Source organism: Chlamydomonas reinhardtii, chromosome 1, assembly GCF_000002595.2.
Source record: "Chlamydomonas reinhardtii strain CC-503 cw92 mt+ chromosome 1, whole genome shotgun sequence".
NCBI lineage: Eukaryota > Viridiplantae > Chlorophyta > Chlorophyceae > Chlamydomonadales > Chlamydomonadaceae > Chlamydomonas > Chlamydomonas reinhardtii.
Window position 1 is genome coordinate 5,240,903 of NC_057004.1, and position 22,659 is coordinate 5,263,561.

The 22,659-nt window shown below is 62.3% G+C and overlaps 5 protein-coding genes across 5 annotated transcripts; 3 read left to right on the top strand and 2 right to left on the bottom strand.

Moving 5' to 3' along the window:
- The first annotated feature begins 100 nt into the window (after positions 1–100).
- Positions 101–2,703, top strand: CHLRE_01g036550v5 (uncharacterized protein). Its single transcript, XM_001689589.2, has 5 exons — positions 101–254; positions 369–443; positions 944–1,117; positions 1,582–1,695; positions 1,925–2,703. Exons 1-5 carry the CDS (start codon positions 246–248, stop codon positions 1,964–1,966), a joined length of 414 nt encoding a protein of 137 aa, XP_001689641.2. The 5' UTR covers positions 101–245; the 3' UTR covers positions 1,967–2,703.
- Position 2,704: 1 nt separating this feature from the next.
- CHLRE_01g036600v5 (uncharacterized protein) lies at positions 2,705–8,080 on the bottom strand. The gene is made up of 10 exons (XM_043058730.1): positions 7,850–8,080; positions 7,732–7,767; positions 7,412–7,534; positions 6,841–7,031; positions 6,369–6,550; positions 5,899–6,100; positions 5,489–5,609; positions 4,802–5,002; positions 4,352–4,450; positions 2,705–4,064 (listed from the first exon to the last, which is right to left on the bottom strand). Exons 1-10 carry the CDS (start codon positions 7,979–7,981, stop codon positions 3,225–3,227), a joined length of 2,127 nt encoding a protein of 708 aa, XP_042928644.1. The 5' UTR covers positions 7,982–8,080; the 3' UTR covers positions 2,705–3,224.
- Positions 8,081–8,649: 569 nt separating this feature from the next.
- On the top strand, positions 8,650–14,482 carry CHLRE_01g036650v5 (uncharacterized protein). Its single transcript, XM_043058731.1, has 13 exons — positions 8,650–9,044; positions 9,396–9,465; positions 9,629–9,730; positions 10,171–10,299; positions 10,487–10,552; positions 10,699–10,866; positions 11,011–11,053; positions 11,143–11,308; positions 11,435–11,623; positions 11,749–11,853; positions 12,023–13,100; positions 13,343–13,719; positions 13,913–14,482. The coding sequence occupies exons 1-13, from the start codon at positions 8,989–8,991 to the stop codon at positions 14,049–14,051; spliced, it is 2,688 nt and encodes an 895-aa protein (XP_042928645.1). The 5' UTR covers positions 8,650–8,988; the 3' UTR covers positions 14,052–14,482.
- Positions 14,483–14,528: 46 nt separating this feature from the next.
- On the top strand, positions 14,529–20,172 carry CHLRE_01g036700v5 (uncharacterized protein). Its single transcript, XM_001689591.2, has 14 exons — positions 14,529–14,913; positions 15,129–15,195; positions 15,316–15,417; positions 15,613–15,741; positions 15,878–15,943; positions 16,087–16,254; positions 16,346–16,388; positions 16,480–16,557; positions 16,793–16,880; positions 17,106–17,294; positions 17,424–17,525; positions 17,671–18,277; positions 18,413–18,831; positions 19,071–20,172. Exons 1-14 carry the CDS (start codon positions 14,783–14,785, stop codon positions 19,204–19,206), a joined length of 2,325 nt encoding a protein of 774 aa, XP_001689643.2. The 5' UTR covers positions 14,529–14,782; the 3' UTR covers positions 19,207–20,172.
- Positions 20,173–20,174: 2 nt separating this feature from the next.
- CHLRE_01g036750v5 (uncharacterized protein) lies at positions 20,175–22,648 on the bottom strand. Its single transcript, XM_001690055.2, has 8 exons — positions 22,539–22,648; positions 22,331–22,398; positions 22,092–22,245; positions 21,878–21,955; positions 21,455–21,571; positions 21,257–21,323; positions 21,066–21,101; positions 20,175–20,908 (listed from the first exon to the last, which is right to left on the bottom strand). The coding sequence occupies exons 1-8, from the start codon at positions 22,605–22,607 to the stop codon at positions 20,826–20,828; spliced, it is 672 nt and encodes a 223-aa protein (XP_001690107.1). The 5' UTR covers positions 22,608–22,648; the 3' UTR covers positions 20,175–20,825.
- Between the last annotated feature and the right edge of the window lie 11 nt (positions 22,649–22,659).

Genomic DNA, 22,659 nt, shown 5'->3' on the forward strand with positions numbered 1-22,659 from the left:
CAGTGGATGAGCCCATTTCAGCCGTGGACACAGGCCCGCCCGTTTGGGCCTTCCTTGTCATACAAACATTTTCTTACAATTCGCTAAACACGATCATCGTCTTGCTCTTGTATAGCTAATAAACGCTCTTCTTATTCATTTAGTCGAACCGTCAGTCCCAAAGGAAGCTGCTATTCACAATGTCATTGCAATTTCTGATATGGCTATTTGTGTTTTTACTGCAAGCGGCGCTATTGGGCAGGACGATGTTTGCGGTGAGGGCCCAAGGGCGTGGGTTGGAACGGCCTACGCTTGAAGCTGTCTGCTTCAAGGCCCCATGATTTACGGGATTTATATGAAATTGCTGAGTCTGGATAACCCGATCGCAGCTCATATCGCTTTCGGACCTCGAGAACGATTTCATCAACCCGTATGACCTCACGCAACGCCTGAATCGCTTCGTGGTAAGCTTAGATGACTTAGAATGGCAGGAGGGCTCTTCCTTGGCTTTGGAACGCTGAAATGCAATTCGATCGGGGCAGCAGCGCGCCTTCAGCGCGAGTAGAAGGCTCCTTGCAAGGAGACAAGTGTGAGTGCCATTTCGTGTTCGAGAGCGGGGTAGCGGGACACGCACGCGGGGTGGCGGGGTACGCGTGAGACACGCACGCAGGGAGGCTGGACACGCACGAAAGGTGCAAGAGGTGTGGCTGGGGTTTGGCCGACTGTGGACGTGGCGCTGCCCCTCACCTTAATGGAGCTTTGCAGCACGTGTTGGCAGCGGTCCCGAAGCGCCATGTGCATGCACACGTGCGATCTGGCGAGCGGCTCGTGCATGGGCGCACCCTCCTGCAACTCTGCGAGGACGTGGCTGCCAGGGCGTTCTGTGCCCATGCACTCGGGACAGTGGTGCGCAAACAGCCCTACGTGAACAGCACCCACAACTCCGCACCCCGCACGCGCGCAGGCGCTGGAGTATGCGGCCCAGGTGGTGCTGGTGGCGGTGCTGCTGCTGGGCGGCAAGTGGTTCCTGGCGGCGCTTCAGGCGGCCATGCTGGTGTACCTGCTGCACAGCTGGCACGTCAAGCAGCACACGGTGGACGCCACGGACGTGTTTCGGCAGCTGCCGGCGCAGAAGAAGGTGGGCGGGGGCGGGTTGGGCGGCGGAGGAGGAGGAGGTGGAGGTGAAGGAGGAGGCAAACGATGATGGTTAGCGGCGGCGGAGGAGTCACTGCGCGGTGCGGAGAAGTGGGTTGTGCCCTGTGTGTCACCAGTTGTGTGGGGAGGTGGGCAGCTGGAAGAGTGGGCGGGAGGGTGGTCGTTTTTGTTTCCAGACGAATCGAATAGAGATACGGTTGACGGGACGTGCGTGTACATAGCAGGGGTGTCCTTACGGCACGGTAATGGACAGCAGGGGACAGGCATGTCATGCCGCATGCCAAACCCAAATGAAAGGGATTACACGGGGCGGCGGGGCTTCACACCCTTCACGATGGGGCTTGCTGCGCCTTGGTCAATACGCGCGGATGGGTGCGGGGCACAGCAACCCCATGAGTGCGCACCCGCAATTCTGTGTCCGCCCCTTATGCCACGTGTCCTCCGCAGCGCCGGTTGATCATGTTCGGCTCGTTCCTCTTGTTCTTCGTGATCATCACGTACCGCTTCATCGAGAGCGTCATCCACGGCCTCCTCACCGAGGAGGGGCGAGAGCATGCCAAGGTAGGCGGGGCACCGGCACATAGGCGGCTCGGGGCGGCCTGAGCGCTCGGCGTGCTGCAGTGCGGAAGTGTCGGTACCAGCATCGTGTGGCCGCAGTTGTCAACGGCCGGGACCCGCATTGTCGTTGATGTGTGGTCTTCACCACGGGATGGCCTTGCCAACCGGTTGAGGGGCCGGAATTGATGCCCTTCGCCCCGCGCACCCGCGGCATGACCTAATGCTTGCGCAGAAGCTGTTCCAGGATGCGGCCTCGTCCGTGCATGGCTACTGAGGCCTGGCTACAGCGGCCGTGGCAGCAGCAAATGCGGTAGCAGCCAGCGCAGTGAGGCGGAGGACCTGCCGACAAGGCGTGTGTCGCAGCAAGCGTAATAGCAAACACACAAACACGGCACAGCAAGGCGTCACGACCTGGCGTGTGTACTGGGCCGAGGCGGTGCTGGGTTTGCTGCCAGACATGGATTGGGTACATGTGGAGGTGTCCGGCTGAGATGTGGCGGCAGGAGGGAGAGGGTGGGAACAGGAGAGCAGCGTTGCGCACTCATGATAACACTGTTAAGAGGACCTGGTTATTGCACGGAGTGCCCTGTCTGCGTGCTGGGGATTGTATCTGCAGTCTGCACAATATGCTTACGCGGAGCTGGAGGCTTTAGGCAACCACACAGTGGTACTCATGAGGCAGGGGAGGCCCTGGCGTATGTCGTGGTGGGTCGGGCGCGCATGACCCAATACTGGGGCATTTGTGTGGTCTGCACACATACCAATACACTGGAGGAGGGGGGTTGAAGCGCCCCCACATGGGCACCCCTCGGGGCTGCCGCGGCGGGTCTGGCACGCATGGCGGGGTGCAATGAGGCTATCCGGACGAGCCCAGCACATTGGAATGGTTGGACCCGCCGCCGCCCGAACGGAAAGATTGTGCGGCTAGTCCTGGTGTCCGATGAAGAGCAGCTACAGCACCGGCTGCAGCACCCAGCCCCCGCACGTGTCCGAATTGCGAGTGTAATTTGATCCGATTTACAGCCATCCTTGCATCAGCCCTGGCAACCCCCTAGAGTTCGGCACTCCGAGACTCCATCCTGCCCCAGTCCCAAGTACCGCATTGAGGCGCAGTTCCAGCGCCTGGAAGTTCCTCAGGCGACTTGCGGTGTCCTGACAGCATCGTGCCAGTGCGCACTGCGCAGCCTTCTCATCAGCTCCCACTACACTCCTCGTCAGCCTTGTCTGCCATGGACCACCAGCTCATCGCGTTCCTCCGCACTCATTTGACTTACGTTGACAGCACACGCATCTAACTAATAAGTTACCCCATATCACACATCTAGCTCACATCAGCTCCGCTGCCTACATGTACCGATGTACGGCATGCCAAAACCAATCTGCCAGCAGCACGGTCATGTCCAGCTGCAGCCTACGAGGTCAACAAGCTATAGCTTGAAACCACCAGCGTTGTTGCCCCCACAATGCCGCCACCTCCCTCAGCCCTCAGGAGTCAGGACCTGCCTCCCCTAACGCCGCCGGCCTGCCACCTCCTACTCCTTTTTGGCCTTCTTGGCCTTCTTGTCCTTCTTCTCTCCCTCCTTCTCGCTCTTCCCCTCCTTCTGCACCTTATCCGTCTTGTCCTTCTTGTCCTCCTTGTCCTTCTTGTCCTTCTTCCCCTCCTTGTCCTCCTTGTCCTTCTTGCCCTCCACCTTCACCGCCTTGTTTGCCTGACCAGCCCCGGCGTCACCGCCAGCCTTCTCCTCTGCCTCCCTCCCGCGCTTCTTGTCCTTCTTGTCTTTCTTGTCCTTCTTGTCCCCGTTGGCCGCCGGCGCGGCGGCGCCCACTGCCGCCGCTGTCCCCGCTGCTGCCGTCGCGGGGGCCGCCTTGCCCGCTTCCTTCACTGGGTCCGCCTCCCCAGAGGCCGACTTCGCCGCCTTGCGCCGCAGCCACTTCTTCTTCTTGCTCTCCTTCCCAGCGCTTCCATTGGCGCCAGCCGCCGCCGCGCCGCCGTTCGCTGCAGGCGCCGCCGCCGCCGCGCCATCCTTCTTCGCACCAGGTTTGGGCCTGGGCCCCTTCGGCCCGCCGGCGGGTCTCCCGCGCTTGCCGCCCTTCCCATCCTTGCCGCCCTTGCCGTCCTTGCCAGCCTTGCCGCCCTTGGCAGCGCCCGCGCCCGTCTTGATCTTCTTGGCGACCGGCGCCTCGGCGCCGCCCTCTCCGCGCGCCCGCTTGCCGCTCTGCGTCCCGAACGCGGCGCCGTTGTGGCAGGCCATCTTCCGCACCTTGCAGCTGCGGGGAGCGGCAGCAGCAGCAGCAGCAGCAGCCGGCGCCGCGCCGTCCGCGGGCTGTGCGCCCTCCGTGGCCGCCGGTGACGAGGCCGCGGGTATGCTCGCCTGTGGTGGCAAGAGGGCAAGGGCATGGTTCGGTACCCTTGAAGGAAGCGCAGCGGCCAGGCTGCAACGGCTGCGCCTGTCTTGTCTTACTGCACCCACACCGCCCGCAACATGTTACTGCTTCGGCAAAGCTTCGCGCCACTCCTTTATCCAGCCTCCCACTCCCAGACAAAGGCTTCGGCCGTGACAGTGGCCACACGGTAGTGTCTCAGGCACTGCGTGAGCTGGCCCCAGGCGCCCAACCATCCCGGCCTGCCTCCGCCACCACCACCGCCGCCGCCGCGCACCTCCTTGTAGAAGCGGCCCAGCACGTCCTTGCGCTGTTTGCCCGGCAGCTTGGCGAAGGCGGTGTTGGCCTCGCCCGCGTGCTTGAACACCACCAGCACCTGGGGGCAGCAGAAGAGGCAGGGGCGGGCGAGCGGGCAGAGCGCGCGTGTGCTGGTGTGCGCGGGCAAGATGTAAACGGAGTTGACAATGTAAACCAGCTTTAAGAGTTCACGCCGAGGTCGTCGTGCATTCCTGCCGCTCCTTATCACTCATTCCCTGTCCTTCGCAGCCAACCTGCAGTCTCGCCGCACGCGCCTACACGCGCTCCGTAGCACGTGCACGCCTTTCCCAACGCAAGTGTCCTATGACCGCATCCCCGCCGCCCCCTCGCCTTCCCGCCACAACCCCCGGCACTGCAAGCAACCAGCCCCCAAGGCCCCACCCCAACAACTCCAACGCCCTCCGCGCACCTTCTTGTCCGCCAGGCTGCCCTCTATCCCGCTGAAGGCCGGGCCGCCCACCGCCGTGAAGGCGCGCTTCAGGTCGTCCTCGGTGACGCCCTCCGGCAGCGAGTGCACACACAGCTTGGCCAGGTCGGCGGCGGGCACGCGCACGTCGGGCGCGTCCAGCGGCCCCGTGGGCGCCGCCAGCTGCAGCTCCCGCATTACAAGCTGGCGTGTGTGCGTGGGGGGTGTGTGTGTGTGTGCAAGGATTGGTACAGAGAAGGGGGGGGGGTTTGCAACGTTAAAAACCATGGGGAGCAGGATACAAGCAGGGGAATCAGGGGACAGCAAGTAAAATCAGGAGGCATGTGTGTGGGGGTGGGGTTGCAAGGATGTTTGGAAAAGCGGTACAGGATGCACTGAAGACTGCAGACGAAGTCGTGGGGTGGGGGGGGGGGGTTGTAGATACCAGCCCAAACTAAACCGGGGGCAGGTGATGGAGGAGTAGGGTTTGGGAGTGAGGGCGGTGGGGTTGGGACTGAAGCGGCATGGTAAGGAGCAGGCCAGAGGGCCATCCACGCAGGGGCTTTGGCGCAAACTCGCGTCCTGACCTCCGCCGGTACAGCTGAACGCGCCCGCCTCATTGCCGCAACAGCCCATGCCGCGACCCCCGGCCCCGGCCGGTACGACCCTTGCCGCCGCCGCCGCCCTCACCCGCATCGACACCGCCGCGTCCTCGCGCGAGTCGTGCGCGCCCGCGCCGCCCTCGCGCATCTGCAGCTGCAGCAGCAGCTTGGCCAGGTCCTTCAGCGAGGGGGTGGCCTCAGGCAGGCCCCTGGCGGTGAGCAGGAGGCAGCAGGTAGGCGGGCGGAAGGGTGGGAGGGCAGGCTGGCAATGAGAAGCGGAGGGGCGGGAGCTGTCGAGGGTGCAGCTGCTCCTGAACTGGGCAGTGGCCACACGTCCCCGCGTGCTCCTGTACAGGGCCTTTAGCTGCCCGTCGCCCGGCTGCGCTTTGCCAACCAGGCCTGTGGCCTGTGGGCTGGTGCATGTGCCCTGCGGCACCCACATCACCCCGACTGGGAGGAACAGCACAAGCAAAGCAGCCCCCCTAACCAGGGCCCCACCTGAAGCCGAACAGCAGGGAGGTGTCAATGACGGGGGAATAGTCCAGCTTGAGCGCCTGAAGGTCGTGGTAAAGCGCATGACCCACCAGCACCGCCGGCCGCCCGCCCGCGCCCTTGGAGTCCGCCTCCAGCAGCTTGCGAACCGCCCGCTGCGCGTCCTTGGCGGTGGCGGTCACGCCCTCCAGGTCAGCCTTGCTCACGCCTGTGCCGCAGTGTCGCAGGCGCAGATGGTGGGGTTGTGCTGGCGGAGGTGCGGCGTGCGTGCACCAAGCCACGCACGGGCTGAGCAACATGTTCCCAAGGACACCCTCTGCGCGGCGTGCCTAACCAGTAGCCACCCCGGCTCCTCCGCCTTCTCCTGCACAGCGCCCTGCGGCCACACTGCCCGCCTCCTTTGCTCTCCATGCTTATCCCCACCCAGGCTATGCCCCGCGCCCCACGCCCCACGCGCCACGCCACATGTCACGCACCCGTGAGCGGCGTGCGCAGGTCCACAATCTTCCCCTCCGGCCGCACCAGCTGCCGGTACACCACCTCGCCGAACTCGTCCACCACACACACGCCCAGCAGCGCCGACTTGTCGTCGGCCGTGGCGCACATCTCGCAGTCCAGCGCGAACATGCGCGGCCGCACGGACCAGGACAGCTCCGGCCTAAGAAGCAAAGGCGGCGAGGTGGCGGCGGCAGCGGGGCGGGGCGGGAGCGTAAAGATGGTGGGAGGAGGCGGAGGGCGGGCGAAGGGAGGAGGAGGCAGAACGGGAAGAGGTGGGGAGCGATGGTAAGCAGGGGGTGGGCGTGGCTGTGTGGGAGGTACTGCGTGAGTCTGGTACCGCCAGCCCCACACCCGGCCACCGCATCCTCCGTGACACCAAATGGTATGCTGCGCCTTCACCCCTGGCCCACAGCGGGCTGCGCAGTCTGCCAGTCTGACTATCAGCCCCACCTCTTCACGCGCGTCCAGCCCGGGGTGTAGGAGGGCAGGGAGTCGTAGTTGGCTGCGTACTTGGGGTGCGCCCGCGTGCGCTTCACCAGCGACCACACCGACACGCCGCCCGTCGACGTGGGGGTGGAGGTGGAGGCGGCGGCGGCCTCCGCCGGTGGCTCCGGCACCGTGCCGCGCCCCTTCGCCGCATCCTGCGTCGCGCGGGCATGCATTCGTTTGGCATCACGGCACTGCGGCACCGTGGCAGACGCTGCACGCAGGCGACTGTGTCGAAAGGTCCGGCCTGTGTGGCGGGCTGAGGCCCCAGTAACGAGGCGCACCTCAGCAAGCAGGTGGGATTCCCCGCAGATAACCCCGACTTGGTCCCGGTGCCGGGACCCGGTGCCACGCCCAGACGTCAGGTGCCGTATCGCCCAGGCGCCATCCAGCCACCGCCTGTGTCAGCCCGCGCCGCTATCACCCAGCGCTGCCCTTGCGCGCACTGGCCCAAGCCGCGCAGTAGGCGCGCACTCTGAGACACCCACACTGCGCCCGCACTAATGTGTGTATGACCATTGGCAGGTGTGTGTACCTTGCGCACGTCCTTAGCCCACTTCAGGTAGCGGTCTGTGAACTCGCGTGCCGCAGCTTGAGCCTCCTTGGCGCCGCTGCCGTCCTCCGCATCCACCAGGTCCGCCACGAACGCCTCCAGCACCTGCAAACAGCAAAGCAAGTGGGGGCGCTTGTATAGTTGAGAGGTTGGAGTGCCACAGTGGCTGGAGAGGGGCGCCCTGTGTCCAGCAGACTCGGGCAAGCGACGCCAGAGGCTCAAGCCGAAGTGCGGAACCCTGGCCCGACCCCTCGACTTCCCTAAGTCGCGCCAGACGTCGGACACTAAGCTCATATACTCACCTCTCGCTTGTGTCGTTTCGGGTCCGTGCCGCCCGTCTGCAGGCGCATGCAAGACCCCGACGGTGAGGGGCCGCCCGCCGCCAAACTGGCCAAATGATTGCAAATAAACATGACACACCTGCTTTCTTGTCTTTAGAAATTCTAGCCATGAACCGGTTTTCCCAACATGCTTTCTATTTTGGGCTGCTTTTACGAGCGCGACGAGCTGCTCTAAAGTGGCTTCCGCAGCGAGGTCCTTGTCCTTTGCCATTATTACAGATTATGTCTAGACAAGCAATTCTGCAGCTTGATGCTTGTAAACATCTATCGAGCTAAAAAGTTTCAGCTCATGCAAAGGCTCATCATGACGAAGTGTACCGATATGTATATCAATCACGGCGCCCTGTGGTGTTAACCCATCATAAGCTGGGTGAGATTGGTTGAGGTGCAGGGGGGTGGAGGCAGAGCGTCTGGACGAGGGGGCGGGTCAGGGGTTGGTGGGGGCCTCGGGTCTCTCGGGTCGACACGCTGCCGACAGGCGCGTGCTTCGCGTCCGGTGTTGGTGATACATAAGGGACACCCAGCTAACAGTGCATACCATGCTGGCCAGCGCACTCTGAGTTTGGTCCTCGTTACTGAAAAAATCAAGTTTGGAGTGCAGCTGACATGGATGTGCAAAGGGAAGGGGCATGGCTGGTGGTGGGCTGCACCGGGCCATTGCGGACAGAGCTGCACAGGCAAAGCCGCCTGAGAACTTCCACTAAGTACGACGCTCTGAGGCGGCTGAGGGTTGGAGGCGGGTGGGTGATGGCGGGGACGGAGTCGGGGAAAGTACGGCGTTTTGTTAGGAGTTGGAGCCGAATCTAGCCGCGAACTAATTGCGCTCGCCCGCAACCCAGGCAATAAATTCTCACCTCGTTTACGTGTTGCCTACAACAAATGGAGCCTGTCATAAGCAACTTAAAGCCGCGGCAAGCGACTCAGGCGTCGCCGAGAAACTAGTTGACGCGAGCGGCTTCCCGTGGTTTCGCGCACGCGCTGATACTCTAAACATCAAAACTGGAAAGATGGCACGTCGCCGCCGAGCAGGCGCGTGCTCTGCTCTTCAAGCCCCTCTCGGCGCGGGGGGCGGACGACAGCGCCACTCGAGACGACTCAAACAAGTATAGCAAGTACAGCAAACCCAAGAATGCATTCAGAATCAAGCTATGGCACGGGCTTACAGCCGGGCCGAGTCTTTTCAGCAAGTGTTTCGGGCTTTGCATGCCGACAGCTTACATGAGCGTGGCGAGCCGCGAGCAGGAGCTGGTGGAGGGGTCGTCAAAGGGAAAGAGGTAGGTTCCGTGTTGGGGAAGAGTCGTTGTTACTCAGTCGAATTCGTAGGCTACTACCGTATGACGGGTTGGGCTCAGGGTCGGGGCGGCCTGATGGCGAGCGTTTCTGCTTTAGCCTGCGTTGGGCATGTTCCCGATGCGCACATCAATCAATGGTTGGGATGTCAAGTAGCTGAGATGCAGAGGGTTTCATCAGTGCCCAGGCGGTGGGTGTCAGTGCGTGCACGAGTGTGTGGCCTTCGCCACGTTGCCGGGGCACAGCAGCGGAGTGCATGGATGCGGCGGACGTGTTGATGCCTTGATGGCACGTGCAGCACTGAACATCGTGCGCATCACAACAATTCAAAACAGGCGGCCCAAAAGCAACTGGCGCGAGATCTCCCTGGTGCAGCAGTACACACTCGTGAAGCAGATCGGCAAGGTGGGCGGCAAGTGATGGGCCCATGCTTTTCTTGCTCTGATACCTGGCGAGGACGTAACCGTGACGCACGGCATGAGTACGTTGAACATCGTAAGGCTCACTGCGCTATACTGTGCCTCCAGAGCCAACGCCGTCTGTACCTCTTCTTTGACGCGTGCTGCAGGGCGGCTTCAGTGAAATTTGGCTGGGCGAGCACAAGGAGAGCGGGCAGCAGGTGGCTGTGAAGGTGGTGGATCTGGGTATGGAGGACCTGGAGGAGAGCGAGGTGAGCGCAGTGAGCGGCAGGAGGGGCCGGAAGGGGGAAAGCATTGCTACCGGTAGCTGAAAGGCGTGCAGTGGGGCCTGGGGATGGGCAGGCCTGTTGGCTGCGGGATGCCGAATGGGGAGGCCCTTGGCATCTCCTCAGAACGAGTCGGTCCTGAACATAAATGGCTCCCGATGTGGGTCGGGCTATGTGCGAGGCACGGGGCAGGCGAGCGGGCGTTGCGCCAGACTGCGTTTGATTTGTGTGACCCGACCGCTAGTCAGGAGGAACAAAATGTGGGGGCGGGGCGCGCCTAAAGATGGTGTGTTCGTAGCAAAGCGTGTGCTACTGTGCCGCTTCTCCGGGCCCCCGCCTTGCCCTTCACTGCGACTGCAAATCAGGATTGCCATGCTGCAGCACTTATGACTGCAACGACCGCACCCTTCTGCCGCGAGCCCCAGATTGCAAACCTGATTGCGGAGGCCAAGTTCCTTCGGACCATGGACTGCCCCTTCCTGGTCAAGTGTCTGGACATGACGCATGACGAGCAGTGGCTGGTGCTGGTTCTGGAATACCTGGCGGGCGGCGAGGTGCGTGGCGTGTGCGGGCCTGTCGGAGGCAGTGTGTGCCGGAAGGAGGTTTGGCCATGGAGACTGGCGGCTGGACGGGTCTGGAGGCTGGCAGGATGGCAGGCGGACGGCTGCTGGAAAGCAAGGGCAGCAACTCAAGGGGTTGCTGACCGCAGCATACTGCGCTTGCCACTGGTTGCAATCACAGATGCTGGCGCACCTGCACAAGGTGAAGAAGTATACGGAGGTGGATGCCGCCAAGCTCTTCGCGCAGGTGGGTGGACGTGCGCATGGGAGCTGCAGCACAGGGTGCGTGGACGCATACGGCGTCTGGAGAAGCTGTCAACGCGTGCTTGCGACTCGTGAGCCTCCTGCTGATCTGCGTTGTAAGCGCTGCCGGAACTGACCATGAATTTGCAGGTGGTGTCGGCCATCTCTTACCTGCACAACCTCAACTTGATGCACCGCGACATCAAGCCCGAGAACGTCATGTTCACACATCCGGTGGAGGCGTTTGAGGCTGAGGGCAAGCCGCTGCGAGTGAAGGTCATTGACATGGGCATGTCTGCGCTCTATTCCCCGAGTAAGGTGCGACTATCCCGCCCCTGCGCGAGCGTGATTGGCCTGCGGGACGCGAGGCTCGTGGCTGGTTGCGGAATGTATCCCAATGTCTGAGCCCTCCTCACTTCCTTGAATAAGCTAGGGTCGTGTCCGCTGCCCTGTGCTTCGCAGGAGGTGCGGGGCTGCATCGGCACGTGCGGCTTCGTTGCCCCAGGTGCGTTTCCAAAACGCATGCTGCAGCACTTTGCCATTGCCCCGTGTGCTGGCCTCACTTACCATGCTGTGTCCTTTGCCCTGGCGCAGAGATTTGGAACGATGCGCCTCACATGCTCTCCGGCGACGTGTACGCGCTGGGGGTGATGCTGTTCATCATGCTGACGGGCCGCACGCCGCACTCGGGTCTGGATATCCGGACTATGGCGTACTGCAGCAAGCGCATCGACGAGGCGGCGGGTCTGCGCGACGAACGGTGCGTGACGCGGGATGGCGGGACGGGCTGGGTGGCGTGGGTGCGGGGGGTGCCGTGCGTGCCATTTGCGCGTAGCGCTTTTTGAAAGTAGCGCGTCTTGCCTTGCGTGCGGTGGCTCCCCTGCAGGTACCTGAACCTGTCGGCTGACGCCAAGGATCTGTTGCTGAAGATGTTGGCGGATGACCCCAAGGCCCGGCCCACGTGTCTGGAGGTGTTGAAGCACCCGTTCATGACGGCCGACGAGTCCAATGCGGCAGCGCACCGCGAAATGGGCGACTTGGTCCGCAATCGCATGCGAGACCTGGCGCGGATCCGGTAAGCCAGGCACTCGTACATCCCGATACCAGGTGGCGGGCAATGGAGCCCGCATGCGCCTGTTCCCTGGAAGCCCTGATCCGCACTCAGCTTGGCTCTGTGCGCCCCTGCACCGCCATGTACAGGCGCATGCACGGCCTGCAGTTCGCGCTGCGAATGGCAAAGAAGCAGGGTGCCGACAAGCAGGCACTGCTCAATGCGCTGGAGCAGCGCCGGCTGAAGCTCGCAGCGTAAGCATGGGTAGCTACCGTTTACGTTAGCTTACTAAGGGTTTAAAAGCGGGGCAAGGGTGACATGCACGCATGACAACTGATTTGGAACGGGTGGGCGTACGATTCGGGCATGCAAGTCAAGACGCGCACCAATGAAGCTCTTGCACACCAACTTGATTCCCCACAGAAACGGTGCCGGCTTCTTCGGCCGTGCATCGCAGCAGTCTCTCTCGGGTGCCACGGGGTCGCCACCATTTGCGCGGACTTCGGCAGGGCCGCAAGTGCCGGCGTTCGGTCGGGCATCAGCAGGGCCGGCAGGCCCGTCGCACCCAGGCGGTTGCGTGCCGTCCTTTGCGCGCGCCTCAGCGGGGCCGGGGGTGCCGTCGTACACTCGCGGCTCAGGCGGCTCGCCAGTGCCTCCGTCTTACGGCCGCGCTTCAGTGGGGCCCGGGGCGCCACCGCCGCCGTACCCGCTCGTTCTTGGGGCGGGTGGCTCACCCTTCAGGACCGCACCCGGCGGAGTAGGGCCCCCGCCTGCGCGGACGTCAGCAACGCCGGGGGCGTCGCCGTTCGCTCGCAGCTCGCTGGCACAGAGCTTTGCCATAGAGCTGCCTCAGGCGCTGGCCATGCAAGCGGTCGGCTGGAGGCCCAGCGGCCACGCCAGCGGAGGCGGCGCGCTCACAGATGGCAGCCGCAGCGGAGGCGGCGCCAGCGGCAGCAGCCCAAGCTGGGGCGGAGCCAACGGCAGCAGCCCAAGCGGGGGCGGAGCCAACGGCAGCAGCCCAAGCGGGGGCAGCCCAAGCGGGGGCGGTGCCAACGACTTTGACGTAAGGTTTACGGACTCTCCCTGGCCCACCGCACAGCAGGGCACGGTGCTGGTGTTGCCCATGTCGTCTCGGCCGCCGCCGCCGCCGCCACCAGCCGCGAGCAGCTTAGGGCAGCGGCCGGGCCTGCCGCATGCCGTGCGCAGCGCGGGGCATCTGTCGCTTAGCTACTCACAGCTTGCCCAGGCTGCGCAGGGGGCCGTGGGGCCGGCTGCGGTGCTGGGCCCCCTCGATAGCGCCTTCGAGAGGGGGTTTGGGCGGCCGTCCATGCCGCCCATCCCGGAGCCGGATCTTCCCGGGGTGATGGTCATGTCGCGATCTCCTTCCGGAACAGCAGGGGCCTTCAGCAAGGGCAGCGAGGGCGCGGTGGCGGGCGGCGGGCTGGGCATGCACGGCCGCAACGTGGGGCCGGCAGCTCAGCCTTCTGACATGCTCGGAGAAGTAAGTGAGAAAGAACGCGCGTAGTCTAGTCTACGTCCACCCGTTCAATTCGGTCCTTCCGTCCACCCGTCCATTTCGGACCTTCCGTCGGGGCTTGGCAATAGGGATGGTGCTTCGCGCCGATGGTGCTTCGCAATCGGGATGCGCTTAAGCAGGCTGGGATGGCCCGCAGAGCTTCGGGCTGGGGGGACCAATACGTCGCCTCCCTGTGGCGTTGTTGTCGTGCTGCGTGTGCTGTGCAGGCACGGCCAGCCCTGCCGCCGTGGCCGCCGACGTCGCCTCCGCCCTGCTTTGCCGCCGCGGAGCCGGACGCCAGCGTGCAAGTTGTAGCAAGTGTGGCGGTCTCGGCGGCTTGCGGGCTCCCTCAGCAGGGCAACAGCCGCATCATCGAGGCGGGTCTACCTTCGTTGCGTGAGCATGACGATTCACCCAGGGAAGCAGATTGCCATCACCACCATCACCACCTCCACCACCACCGGCACCACATGTCGGTAGACCCCTTGGCCCTCATGAATGCGCTGCCGTCAGCGCTGCAGCGGAGCACCACCATGCCGGCGGCGGATGACTCGTGGGTGCCAGCCATGCCAAGCGTGGAGTTGGAGCCCGCCGCACTGCGCCGGTGAGTAAAGCAGTTAGGAAAGGCAGTGGCGAGGGTGTACAATTTAGGCGCCGCCTTGTGCTGCACAGCCACGGCATGCCTCTCGTGTCCTGGGTTTGAATCCTACCGGCTCTCAGCAAGCTGGACGTTCGATACTGCCCCGTACACTGACCAACAGTGCTACCCTTGTGCTGCTGTTGCTGCACACGCGCAGCTGTATGAGCGTGAATGGATTGATGATGGACATGATGCAGCATGCGGACGCCATGGAGCAGGTTCTTGCAGATTCATTGGCGCCATATGGTGCCTTCGACGTTGTGCCGCCCTACGTGGCCGAGGCTTGCGAGGGATGATGCTGCGGCGTGCGCGGTGTGCATGCCAGTTATTCATGGCTATCGAGCGAAGTTCCACAGCTGCAAGGTGCCACCAGGTTTTGTGCGCTGGCCCAGTGGGGCCAGCACTGGCACCTCGTTGCACTGGCGGAAACGAATGACGAGAAAATTCATGAAGGAGTCAATGCGCTTGGAAATGCGCGGGACTCGTGAGGGTGATGCAGCTATACTTACAGGTGCGGGCGCAAGGTGCGGTGTTCTGTGCGTGGAGGCGGCGGCGTGTCTGACGAGGAACAGGTGCAAGCACAAAGAAGTTGCCCGCTGGCAACGGAGCTGCTCGGTCTGGCAACGTACACTTCACCGCATTTATAACAGCATTGCTTGGGCCTGGCTAGGTTCTGCGCACAACTAATGGGCCGCAGGGATGACTATAACTTGATATGTGTCATTTCCACGTCGACTACTGTGACCTGACAACATTCCCTGAACTTGCAACTTAACTACCGCCTCCAGCAAGAACTATGCAGCCCGAACGCGTTGACCGGCTTCACATCCTGACAACTGAACCCTGATTTGAATCGAGTCCACAACAAGCAATAAAACTGGAGGAGCTGCCTAGCTCCCCTGAGCACTCGCGAAAGGCGCTACTCTGGACGCCGCTTTCGGAGAGGGGCGACGGCCATCGTCACGACGCCGACTCACGCGGGCGCCAGTACAAAAAGCAAGGTGGACTCCGAGGCTTCATTGGAAAAATGACAGCAGGGCCTCCCGAGTTCCTTAAGGCCTGCTTGGGGTTCTGCTGGGGGCCCTTGGACGCGGTGCCGCCAAGCGCGAAGAAGCCGGCAACTAAGCCAGCAGAGAAGGTGGAGGCGCAGAAGGTCGAGTAAGTCGCGCATTTAGCGGCGGGGAAACGGCAGGGAGGCAACCACGAAGATTCGGTTTTGGCAGGTGGTTGGAGCCCACCACTGTCAGGCGGCGCTGTCGAGGTCATTTGGCACGCGTTGTCCACTCACAGTAGCCGCGCGTACCACCAGGTGCATAGTGGGGATTGCAACTAAGAGGCACGCCTACCACCTATTTTGACTGCGCCCTGAACAGGCGGAAAGCCACTTGGCGCAACAGCCCTCTGGTGCAGCAGTACAACCTCATCAAGCAGATTGGAAAGGTGATAGCGCATCGCGGTGACTGTATCCCTTCGCAGCTCTACCAATGACGCAGGCACGCATGTTGGAACTATCTGTCCTTGAAGCACCCCTGCGCCGGGCACTTGTTGATTTTACAACAGGGCGGCTTCAGTGAAATTTGGCTGGGCGAGCACAAGGAGAGTGGGCAGCAGGTGGCGGTCAAAGTTGTGGACCTGAAGAATGAGGACCTGGAGCAGAGTGAGGTGAGCCGTAGCAGGCGTAGCACGTGTGGGTGCGCCGGGGTTTGCCACTGGGGGAGGCTGTTGGGCGCGCTCATTGCTGGGTCACCTTGCCCCTTTGCCCTCCGACCGTGCCCCTGCGCCCCCTTTGCTGCACTGGTATCCTATGGCATCGCACTGAGCCCCTAAACCCTGGTGGGGACACACATACGTACCCAGATTGCAAACCTGATTGCGGAGGCCAAGTTCCTTCGGACCATGGACTGCCCCTTCCTGCTCAAGTGCCTTGAAACCGCACAAGATGACGATTGGCTGGTTCTCATCCTGGAGTATCTGTCGGGCGGAGAGGTGCGGAGCTTGCTAGCTGTGTGCAGGCGTGCAAGCCAGAGGTGCAGGACATGCAAAACTGTGAAAGTCTAAACTCGTAACCTTTCTTGAACTCGCTTTGCCCATCACAATCACCACCTCTTGAACACCTCACCAGATGCTCGAGCACCTGCACAAGGTGAAGAAGTACACGGAGGTGGAGGCGGCAAAGCTCTTCGCGCAGGTGCGTGAGCGTGTGCATGGGAGGGTGCATGCATGCGCACGGCCCGGAGGCTACGAATGTTTTGACATGGTGCTCTGGTGGTGGGCACATACCGGTATGAGCTGCGTAAGGACTTGCCTGGTGGTCGGCTTGCACCCCTGCAGGTGGTGTCGGCCATCTCCTACCTGCACAACCTCAACTTGATGCACCGCGATATCAAGCCCGAGAACGTCATGTTCACACATCCGGTGGAGGCGTTTGAGGCCGAGGGCAAGCCGCTGCGAGTGAAAGTCATCGACATGGGCATGTCAGCGCTCTTTGACCCAAACAAGGTGGGTATTGTACTTCGGGGTCGTAGCCCCGGGCAAGCTGCGGTTTTCAGCCCCACTTTTGTTTCCTGATCCCTAATCGTTTGCCCCACAGGAGGTGCGGGGCTGCATTGGCACGCCAGGGTTTGTGTCACCAGGTGAGCTGCATCTTCGTGTGGAGAATAGAGAACCAACGACTTTGGTGGGCCCGTGGCCTGACACCTCATTGTACCCTCTGACGTGGCGCAGAGATTTGGAACGATGCGCCGCACATGCCCTCCGGCGACGTGTACGCGCTGGGGGTGATGCTCTTCATCATGCTGACCGGTAGGTGCCCCGGCTTTTCCGACGCCTTGATGCTAGGCGCATCATGCCCCGGGGAATGAGAAGCTACCAAAGCGACTGTCAAGGGAATGTTTGCACGCAATTAACGGCTGTGAGGTGGCGCATGCCAAGCTTGCGTGGCTGCGGCTTGTCATGTGGTAGGCGGCCCCTGTCCATAGCTTCCCTACCAATGTACGGAGCGCATGGACACAGCCCATCCGCACTGCCCGCATCGCAGGCCGCAAGCCGTGGGGTGGCATGGACATCCGAATGATGACCTACTGCAATAAGTCCTTTAAGGAGGCCCCTGGGCTGCAGGACGAGCGGTGAGGCAGAGCTTGCAAGATGACTAGGAAACGCCGAGTGCTGTGCTCTTAAAGTGCTGCCATTTGTAGCATTTGTGAAGACTGTGCTCAAGGGCTTGTCTGGGAGCAGCCCGTGGCACCTAGGACTCGCGGCGCTGGTCTGCCTCCGTCACGTATGCAATAAAGCCGCGTGCCCATAAGCCAAATGCATTCCTTTACCCGTGTGTGTGTCCTGTTCGATGGCAGGTACCTGAACCTTTCGGCTGACGCCAAGGATCTGTTGCTGAAGATGCTGGCGGATGACCCCAAGGCCCGGCCCACATGTTTGGAGGTGTTGAAGCACCCGTTCATGACGGCGGATGAGTCCACTGCGGCAGCACACCGCGAGATGGGCGATCTGGTCCGCAACCGCATGCGAGACCTGGCGCAGCTGAGGTGGGCGGGGTCGAGCGCCAGTAGCAAAATTACATGCACCCTCCTTACAACCAGATCCTACCTCGCATGCTGCTTTTTGACTTGCTCACCAGAACACCATGCATCATAACGCGTTCCCAACAATGACAGGCGTGTGCACGGGCTGCAGTACGCGCTGCGCCTCGCTAAAAAGGAGGGCGTGGACAAGCAGGCCTTCCTCAGCGCTCTGGAGCAGCGCCGACTCAAGCTCAGGTGGGTGGCGCCGCGCGCCGTGCGGGTACTGAGCGGACTCGCAGGAGAAGCGATGCAAGCGCCTGTGGGCAGAACCACGTCTACTTGTGCGGTTTGGTTGTCTTTGGCCCAACATGTGCACCACGCCATTCGCAATGCGCCGCAGCGAGGCCAACACCCCGAACTACCGGGACGTGGAGAACGGCGGCCCCAACGCGGGCCGCTCGCACCCCAACTCGGCCGGGCCGGGCAGCACACCCTTAGGTCGTACGTCGATGGGGCCGGGGGCGGGCGCCTCCCACCTGGCGCGCTACTCGCTCGCGCAGAGCTACGCCGCCGCAAACCCGGGGCCTGGCCCCCACCATGCCAGGGGCGGCGCCAGCGGTGCCGGTTCCCGCGCGGATGATGTGATGGCTATCTCTGTGGACAATCCCTTGAGTAGCGCGTCCAGCTCAGCACAGGAGCCGGCGCTGCCGACGTCGCGGCCGCCTGTGCCACCCATCCCGCGCGGCACGGTGCAGCTGCCGGTCACCGGGACACACATGGCGCAGCTTGCTGACATTGGGCCGGCCGGCGTGCTCAGCCCGCGCGACAGCGCCTTCGGCCATGCCTCGCTGCCACCGCTCCCGGGGACGCTGGCGTCTCGCTCAGGAGCGAGCGCTGGCGGGGGCCTGTCGACGGGGTTCGCGAACGGGCCGGACCTGGGCAAGACGAGCACGCCGGACCGATCCAGCTATGACATCGGTCAAGCTGCTGTGCCTACAGACCTTAAGGTACCGCATGTGGGCTTAGGCGAACCGGGCAGGAGCATGCCCAGCGCATTGGGGGCTTTGTCGTTGCACGGCTCAATCTGCTACCGCTCCAGCCCGGTTCAACCTTCTATTGAAATGTGTCGACTTTGCATGCAGGCGCGACAAGGCCTTCCGCCGCGGCCCCCTGAGCACTCCCACTTCCCCGCGTTCAGCCACGCATCCGCGCCACCGGGTGCTGCGGCGACCGTCTCGGCGGTGCCGGAGCACATGCATGAGGGCAGCAAGGGCAGCGGCTCGCACCACACACCCGGCCACCATCGCCGCGGGCTAAGCAACGCAACCGCCGACTCGTCTCAGGGCCCCGCCGCCGGCCAGTCCCACCATGCCACCGTGGACCCCTACGCCATCGTGAACGCGGCACTGCCCTCGACGCTGCAGCACTGCAACTCCATGCCTGTGGCTGATGCGGTGCTGGGCGTGGGTATGGGCTTGGGGCTCAACGACGACGGCGGCCGGGTGGGCGGCGGCTCGCCGGTGGCGACCATGGAAGTGCTGGAGCAGGCGCACATGATCAGGTGAGGGCATTCGAAACCCGATGTGAATGCCTTTTGACTTAGTCAGGACACAGGACAACCCAGCGTGGTGTCAGTCGCAGTGCTTGGGTTACGTACGCGCCACGCCCGCAGCCCGTGCTGACATCGTATGTGACTGCCTGTTGTTACACGCGAGGTTGTGTAGTCTAGCTAACGACCCGCTGCCCCCGCGCCCCACCTCTTGCTGTTCTTGCTGCTGCTGTTGGCAACACCCGAACCAGGTGCATGAGCGTGAACCCTGTCATGTTGGAGATGATGCAGCACGCGGATACCATGGACCGCGTGCTGGCCGAGGCTATGGCGGCAAACATGCCGCTCGCATTGGGCACCGAGCTGGGGCCGAGGCAACACCAGTGAGGGGGGAAGTGTGTACTGGCAGCGCTTGTACTGACAGTTGAAGGGTATGCAAAGGCGTGCCCATCATGTGAGATGCTGTGCCGACTTTTTGGCTGAACGCCTGGGCGTGGACGCATGGCAGGCATGCCTGTCATCATTGTGATCAAAGGGGGGATAAGCTTGTGATTAAAGAATGTTTGTCTCGCTGTGCATTCGTAAGGCGGTTTTATGAAGTGCCGCGGGTATGGTGCGTGCTATTGGGTTCGAGACTCGAACGGGACCGGGAGCGCGGCCTTGGGCTTAAGCACTTTGTGACCTACGGTGTCGTCGGTATGCTTCGTCGCGCCTTGAATGTGTGACTGTGATTCGTTGAACATCCGTGAACTTGGGCGATTTTGGTTGCTCGCGAGCTGTATGGGAGATCAACTGTGGGGATTGCTACCCACTGCCGACACCCTCTTCCGACACCGTGCGCATTCGATTTTTGCAGCATCTTCGGTAACATATTCTATGTGGCTGGTCTGGGCTGTCTTGAAGCAATTGAGTGCGAAAACAACACGTTGATACTTGCTTGAAGGCACGTGTTTGCCGTTGGTTGGGGAAGATTCATACCTATGCATTGACGCGTCAGAGGCCACGAAGTGGCCCAACGCATGGTATCTATATGCTATTGCACATCTCTACCGTACGTTTCTCCTTACACTGGTAAAGGCAATTAAGCGAATGCGTACGTGTATGCTTTTGACCGACTTTGAGTGTGGTGGGGCAGGCATCGTGGCGCGCCAGCCACCGGGCCCTGGCATTCGACAAGTACCCATGTGCAGGCCGGCAGAATGCAGGGCTCTTAGCAAGGCGAGCCATGTTGTGACAGACAGACAGAGTTGAAGGACGGCGGCGTAGAGCACTGGGGCTGGGAAGCTTTGCCGACACGCGGCCGCTGCGGCTTGCCACGTGTGATGCAAATTCCATACGACATCCGCAGTCCCGCATGACACAGCGTAGTATCAACCCTGCCATCCATTGCAACATGCCGCCTCCTGGTTCGCCCTGCCAAGCGGCTTCCTTTGCGGCCGCGTATGCAATCGTACTGCTACTCACGTCGGCCCACGCTGCCATTACGAACTTACGATAACTGTGCATTTGAGCAACATGGCAACCGACCACATTCACCCGCTGCCTGCGCGCAGTCTCAACAGCGCTGGTAATCCAACACCTGGCACGCTGCACGGCTATGCACAGTCTCTAGCTGGCATCCAATGGCGACCCAGACTGACCAGCATACTACTGCGCACCACGACATATAATGAGCCACCGACCGGCCCTACACTCACAGAGGTAGTACGACTGGCGCCACCCAGCACGTGTGGCAGTTCCGGTCCCTGAGTCACCACAGCCACCTGCTACCACCTGGACAACGGATGCCTGTCCTGCTTCTTGCCGCGCTTTTACTTGATCCGCCACAGTCACCGCCGCCATCTGCTAATACCTCTCCTGGCCATTATGGCGCGGGCAAATCGTAAATGGCAGTCGCGCCGCAGAGGCGCCCGTGCACACAGGCGCGGCGGCAAACCACCTGCAGTGCTTCCCATGCCCGACTCTAGCCCTCACAAAGTCACGCACGCTCTGCTTCTAAATGTTATTTATGCGGTGATCGGCGGTTCCCGCCACAGATGGACGATGGAAAGGGTCTCCTCGTCCGCCTGCCGGCTGCCTGCTATCCGACCTGCAGAGGTGTAGACAAGTGTGCGCAGGGCAGGTGACAAAGTTCACGAGCGCTCAATAAGGATTCGGCGACGGCGCAGAATCCGCCCCGCGCACCAACACAGTGTGGCAACCGATCTCCCACACCGCCGCGAGGCCCAAGTCAACGGCCCACCTACCCTGAAAGCCATGGGCCTTCATCTCCTCTATGATGCCTGTGGGCAGCGCATCACGCGAGACAGGACACAGGGCTTCATTTGACATCCGTACCGTGTACAAGGAGTCCCAAGAGGTGCATTGTGCACCAAAAGCAGGTTCAGCAATCACGTGACGGCCGCGCCGAGTCCCGTGCGGGCCGCGCCTGGCTCACCCTTGGGCTCATTCTCCGTCACCGTGACCATGAAGAGCTCCCCAGTTGGCGACAGCAGCTTGGGAAGCTGCAAGCAGGGAGTAATAAGTGAACGCAAGCGCAGCGTAGAGATGTGCAATCTGGTTGATGTTGCTCCGCTTGGGGTAAATCCCCACGCCATGCCCACACCCAATCAAGTGCGTGCAGCCCTGCACCCACCAGTGGCAGGACCCTGTCTATGACACGGCGGCCCTTCCAGCCGCCCGCCCACGCCGAGGCAATGCCGCGGCCCTCCACCTCCTCGTCGGGTGTGGGCACGTACGGCGGGTTGAACAGCTGCAGACACGCAGCAGGTACGGCAGTGGTGGGTGGTGGCTGCGCGCGTACAAGGCACGACGCGCGCTCACATCTGCCTATGCAGCGCGGGTAGCTTGCGCCCGACAACGCACGCGCACGCGAAGGCGCGCAGCAGAGCTTTTCAGCCACGCTTCTTGCGGGCACCCTCTGCAGGTCAGCCACGCTTCTTGCGGGCACCCTCTGCAGGTCAGCCACGCTTCTTGGGGGCACCCTCTGCAGGAGGCGGGGCCATGCCGCTGCGGTGAGTGGCAGTGCCGCCAGCAGTCACCCCAGCCACCCACTCACCAGCACGTCCACGCAGCCTTGCAAACGGTCCAGCAGCGGCCCGAAGAGGCTTGCTATCACCACCTCCACATCCCCCACCTGCAGTGGGAGGCGCAGTGCATTCGCAGCACAGCAAATAGTAACAGTCACACGCGCAGGACGCGCAGTATCATCGCTGCCAGTGGTGCGGCTCATTCATACGCCTGCCAGTGGTGCGGCTGCTCCTCCTCCTCACCTGGTGGGAATGCAGCGTCTGTGCAGTGGCCTCCGCGGCTGCGGGGCTGTGGTCAATGGCCAGCAGCTGCGCCCGCACCGGCAAGGACAGCTGCCGTAGGAGCAGCGCTAGCGATGTGATGACGAAGCCACTGCCGCAGCCCAACTCCAGGCAACTGCAAGTGGAGAGCCGAGGATCGAGTGAGCTGCGTGCTGCGCCTACACCGTAATTGCGCAAGGTGCGTTTGCACTGCGACTCACCATCTTGGCTTGTTGCTCTCCCATTTGCGAGCATACTCCTGGAGCACATCCACTAGCAGGAATGTGTCCTGCAACCAACGTACGCGCGGTGTGTATCAGTGGGCCGGTGTGTGTGTCAGTGGGCCGGGTCGCCGCCACCACCCGACCGATGTTTTGCGTCTCCCCTTGCGCCCAAGCTGGCTCACGGCCTTCAACCTTGCAGTCTCACATCTGAGGGCTCATACACGTTGCTGTTCCAATGTGTGTGCTTGATTTCAGCGACCGAGAGCTCTGTCATGCCCCTTGGTGACTAAATAGACGTGTAATCGGACGTGTATGTATTGAGCAGA

What these genes read in the sequence shown, in the direction of transcription:
- CHLRE_01g036550v5 (XM_001689589.2), top strand. An exon ending in AACGCCTGAATCGCTTCGTG is followed by an intron (nt 444 to 943) that starts GTAAGCTTAGAT and finishes GCACGCGCGCAG; the next exon opens with GCGCTGGAGTATGCGGCCCA. An exon ending in AGCTGCCGGCGCAGAAGAAG is followed by an intron (nt 1,118 to 1,581) that starts GTGGGCGGGGGC and finishes TGTCCTCCGCAG; the next exon opens with CGCCGGTTGATCATGTTCGG.
- CHLRE_01g036600v5 (XM_043058730.1), bottom strand. Translation starts at nt 7,981, where the DNA reads ATGGCAAAGGACAAGGACCTCGCTGCGGAAGCCACTTTAGAGCAGCTC. An exon ending in TTCTAAAGACAAGAAAGCAG is followed by an intron (nt 7,768 to 7,849) that starts GTGTGTCATGTT and finishes ATGCGCCTGCAG; the next exon opens with ACGGGCGGCACGGACCCGAA. An exon ending in TGGGCCGCTTCTACAAGGAG is followed by an intron (nt 4,065 to 4,351) that starts GTGCGCGGCGGC and finishes TTGCCACCACAG; the next exon opens with GCGAGCATACCCGCGGCCTC.
- CHLRE_01g036650v5 (XM_043058731.1), top strand. Translation starts at nt 8,989, where the DNA reads ATGAGCGTGGCGAGCCGCGAGCAGGAGCTGGTGGAGGGGTCGTCAAAG. An exon ending in GGGTCGTCAAAGGGAAAGAG is followed by an intron (nt 9,045 to 9,395) that starts GTAGGTTCCGTG and finishes AATTCAAAACAG; the next exon opens with GCGGCCCAAAAGCAACTGGC. An exon ending in TCGTGAAGCAGATCGGCAAG is followed by an intron (nt 9,466 to 9,628) that starts GTGGGCGGCAAG and finishes CGCGTGCTGCAG; the next exon opens with GGCGGCTTCAGTGAAATTTG.
- CHLRE_01g036700v5 (XM_001689591.2), top strand. Translation starts at nt 14,783, where the DNA reads ATGACAGCAGGGCCTCCCGAGTTCCTTAAGGCCTGCTTGGGGTTCTGC. An exon ending in CGCTCTTTGACCCAAACAAG is followed by an intron (nt 16,255 to 16,345) that starts GTGGGTATTGTA and finishes TTTGCCCCACAG; the next exon opens with GAGGTGCGGGGCTGCATTGG. An exon ending in CAGCGCCGACTCAAGCTCAG is followed by an intron (nt 17,526 to 17,670) that starts GTGGGTGGCGCC and finishes AATGCGCCGCAG; the next exon opens with CGAGGCCAACACCCCGAACT.
- CHLRE_01g036750v5 (XM_001690055.2), bottom strand. Translation starts at nt 22,607, where the DNA reads ATGACAGAGCTCTCGGTCGCTGAAATCAAGCACACACATTGGAACAGC. An exon ending in ACGTGTATGAGCCCTCAGAT is followed by an intron (nt 22,399 to 22,538) that starts GTGAGACTGCAA and finishes CGTTGGTTGCAG; the next exon opens with GACACATTCCTGCTAGTGGA. An exon ending in GAAGGCCCATGGCTTTCAGG is followed by an intron (nt 20,909 to 21,065) that starts GTAGGTGGGCCG and finishes ACACCTCTGCAG; the next exon opens with GTCGGATAGCAGGCAGCCGG.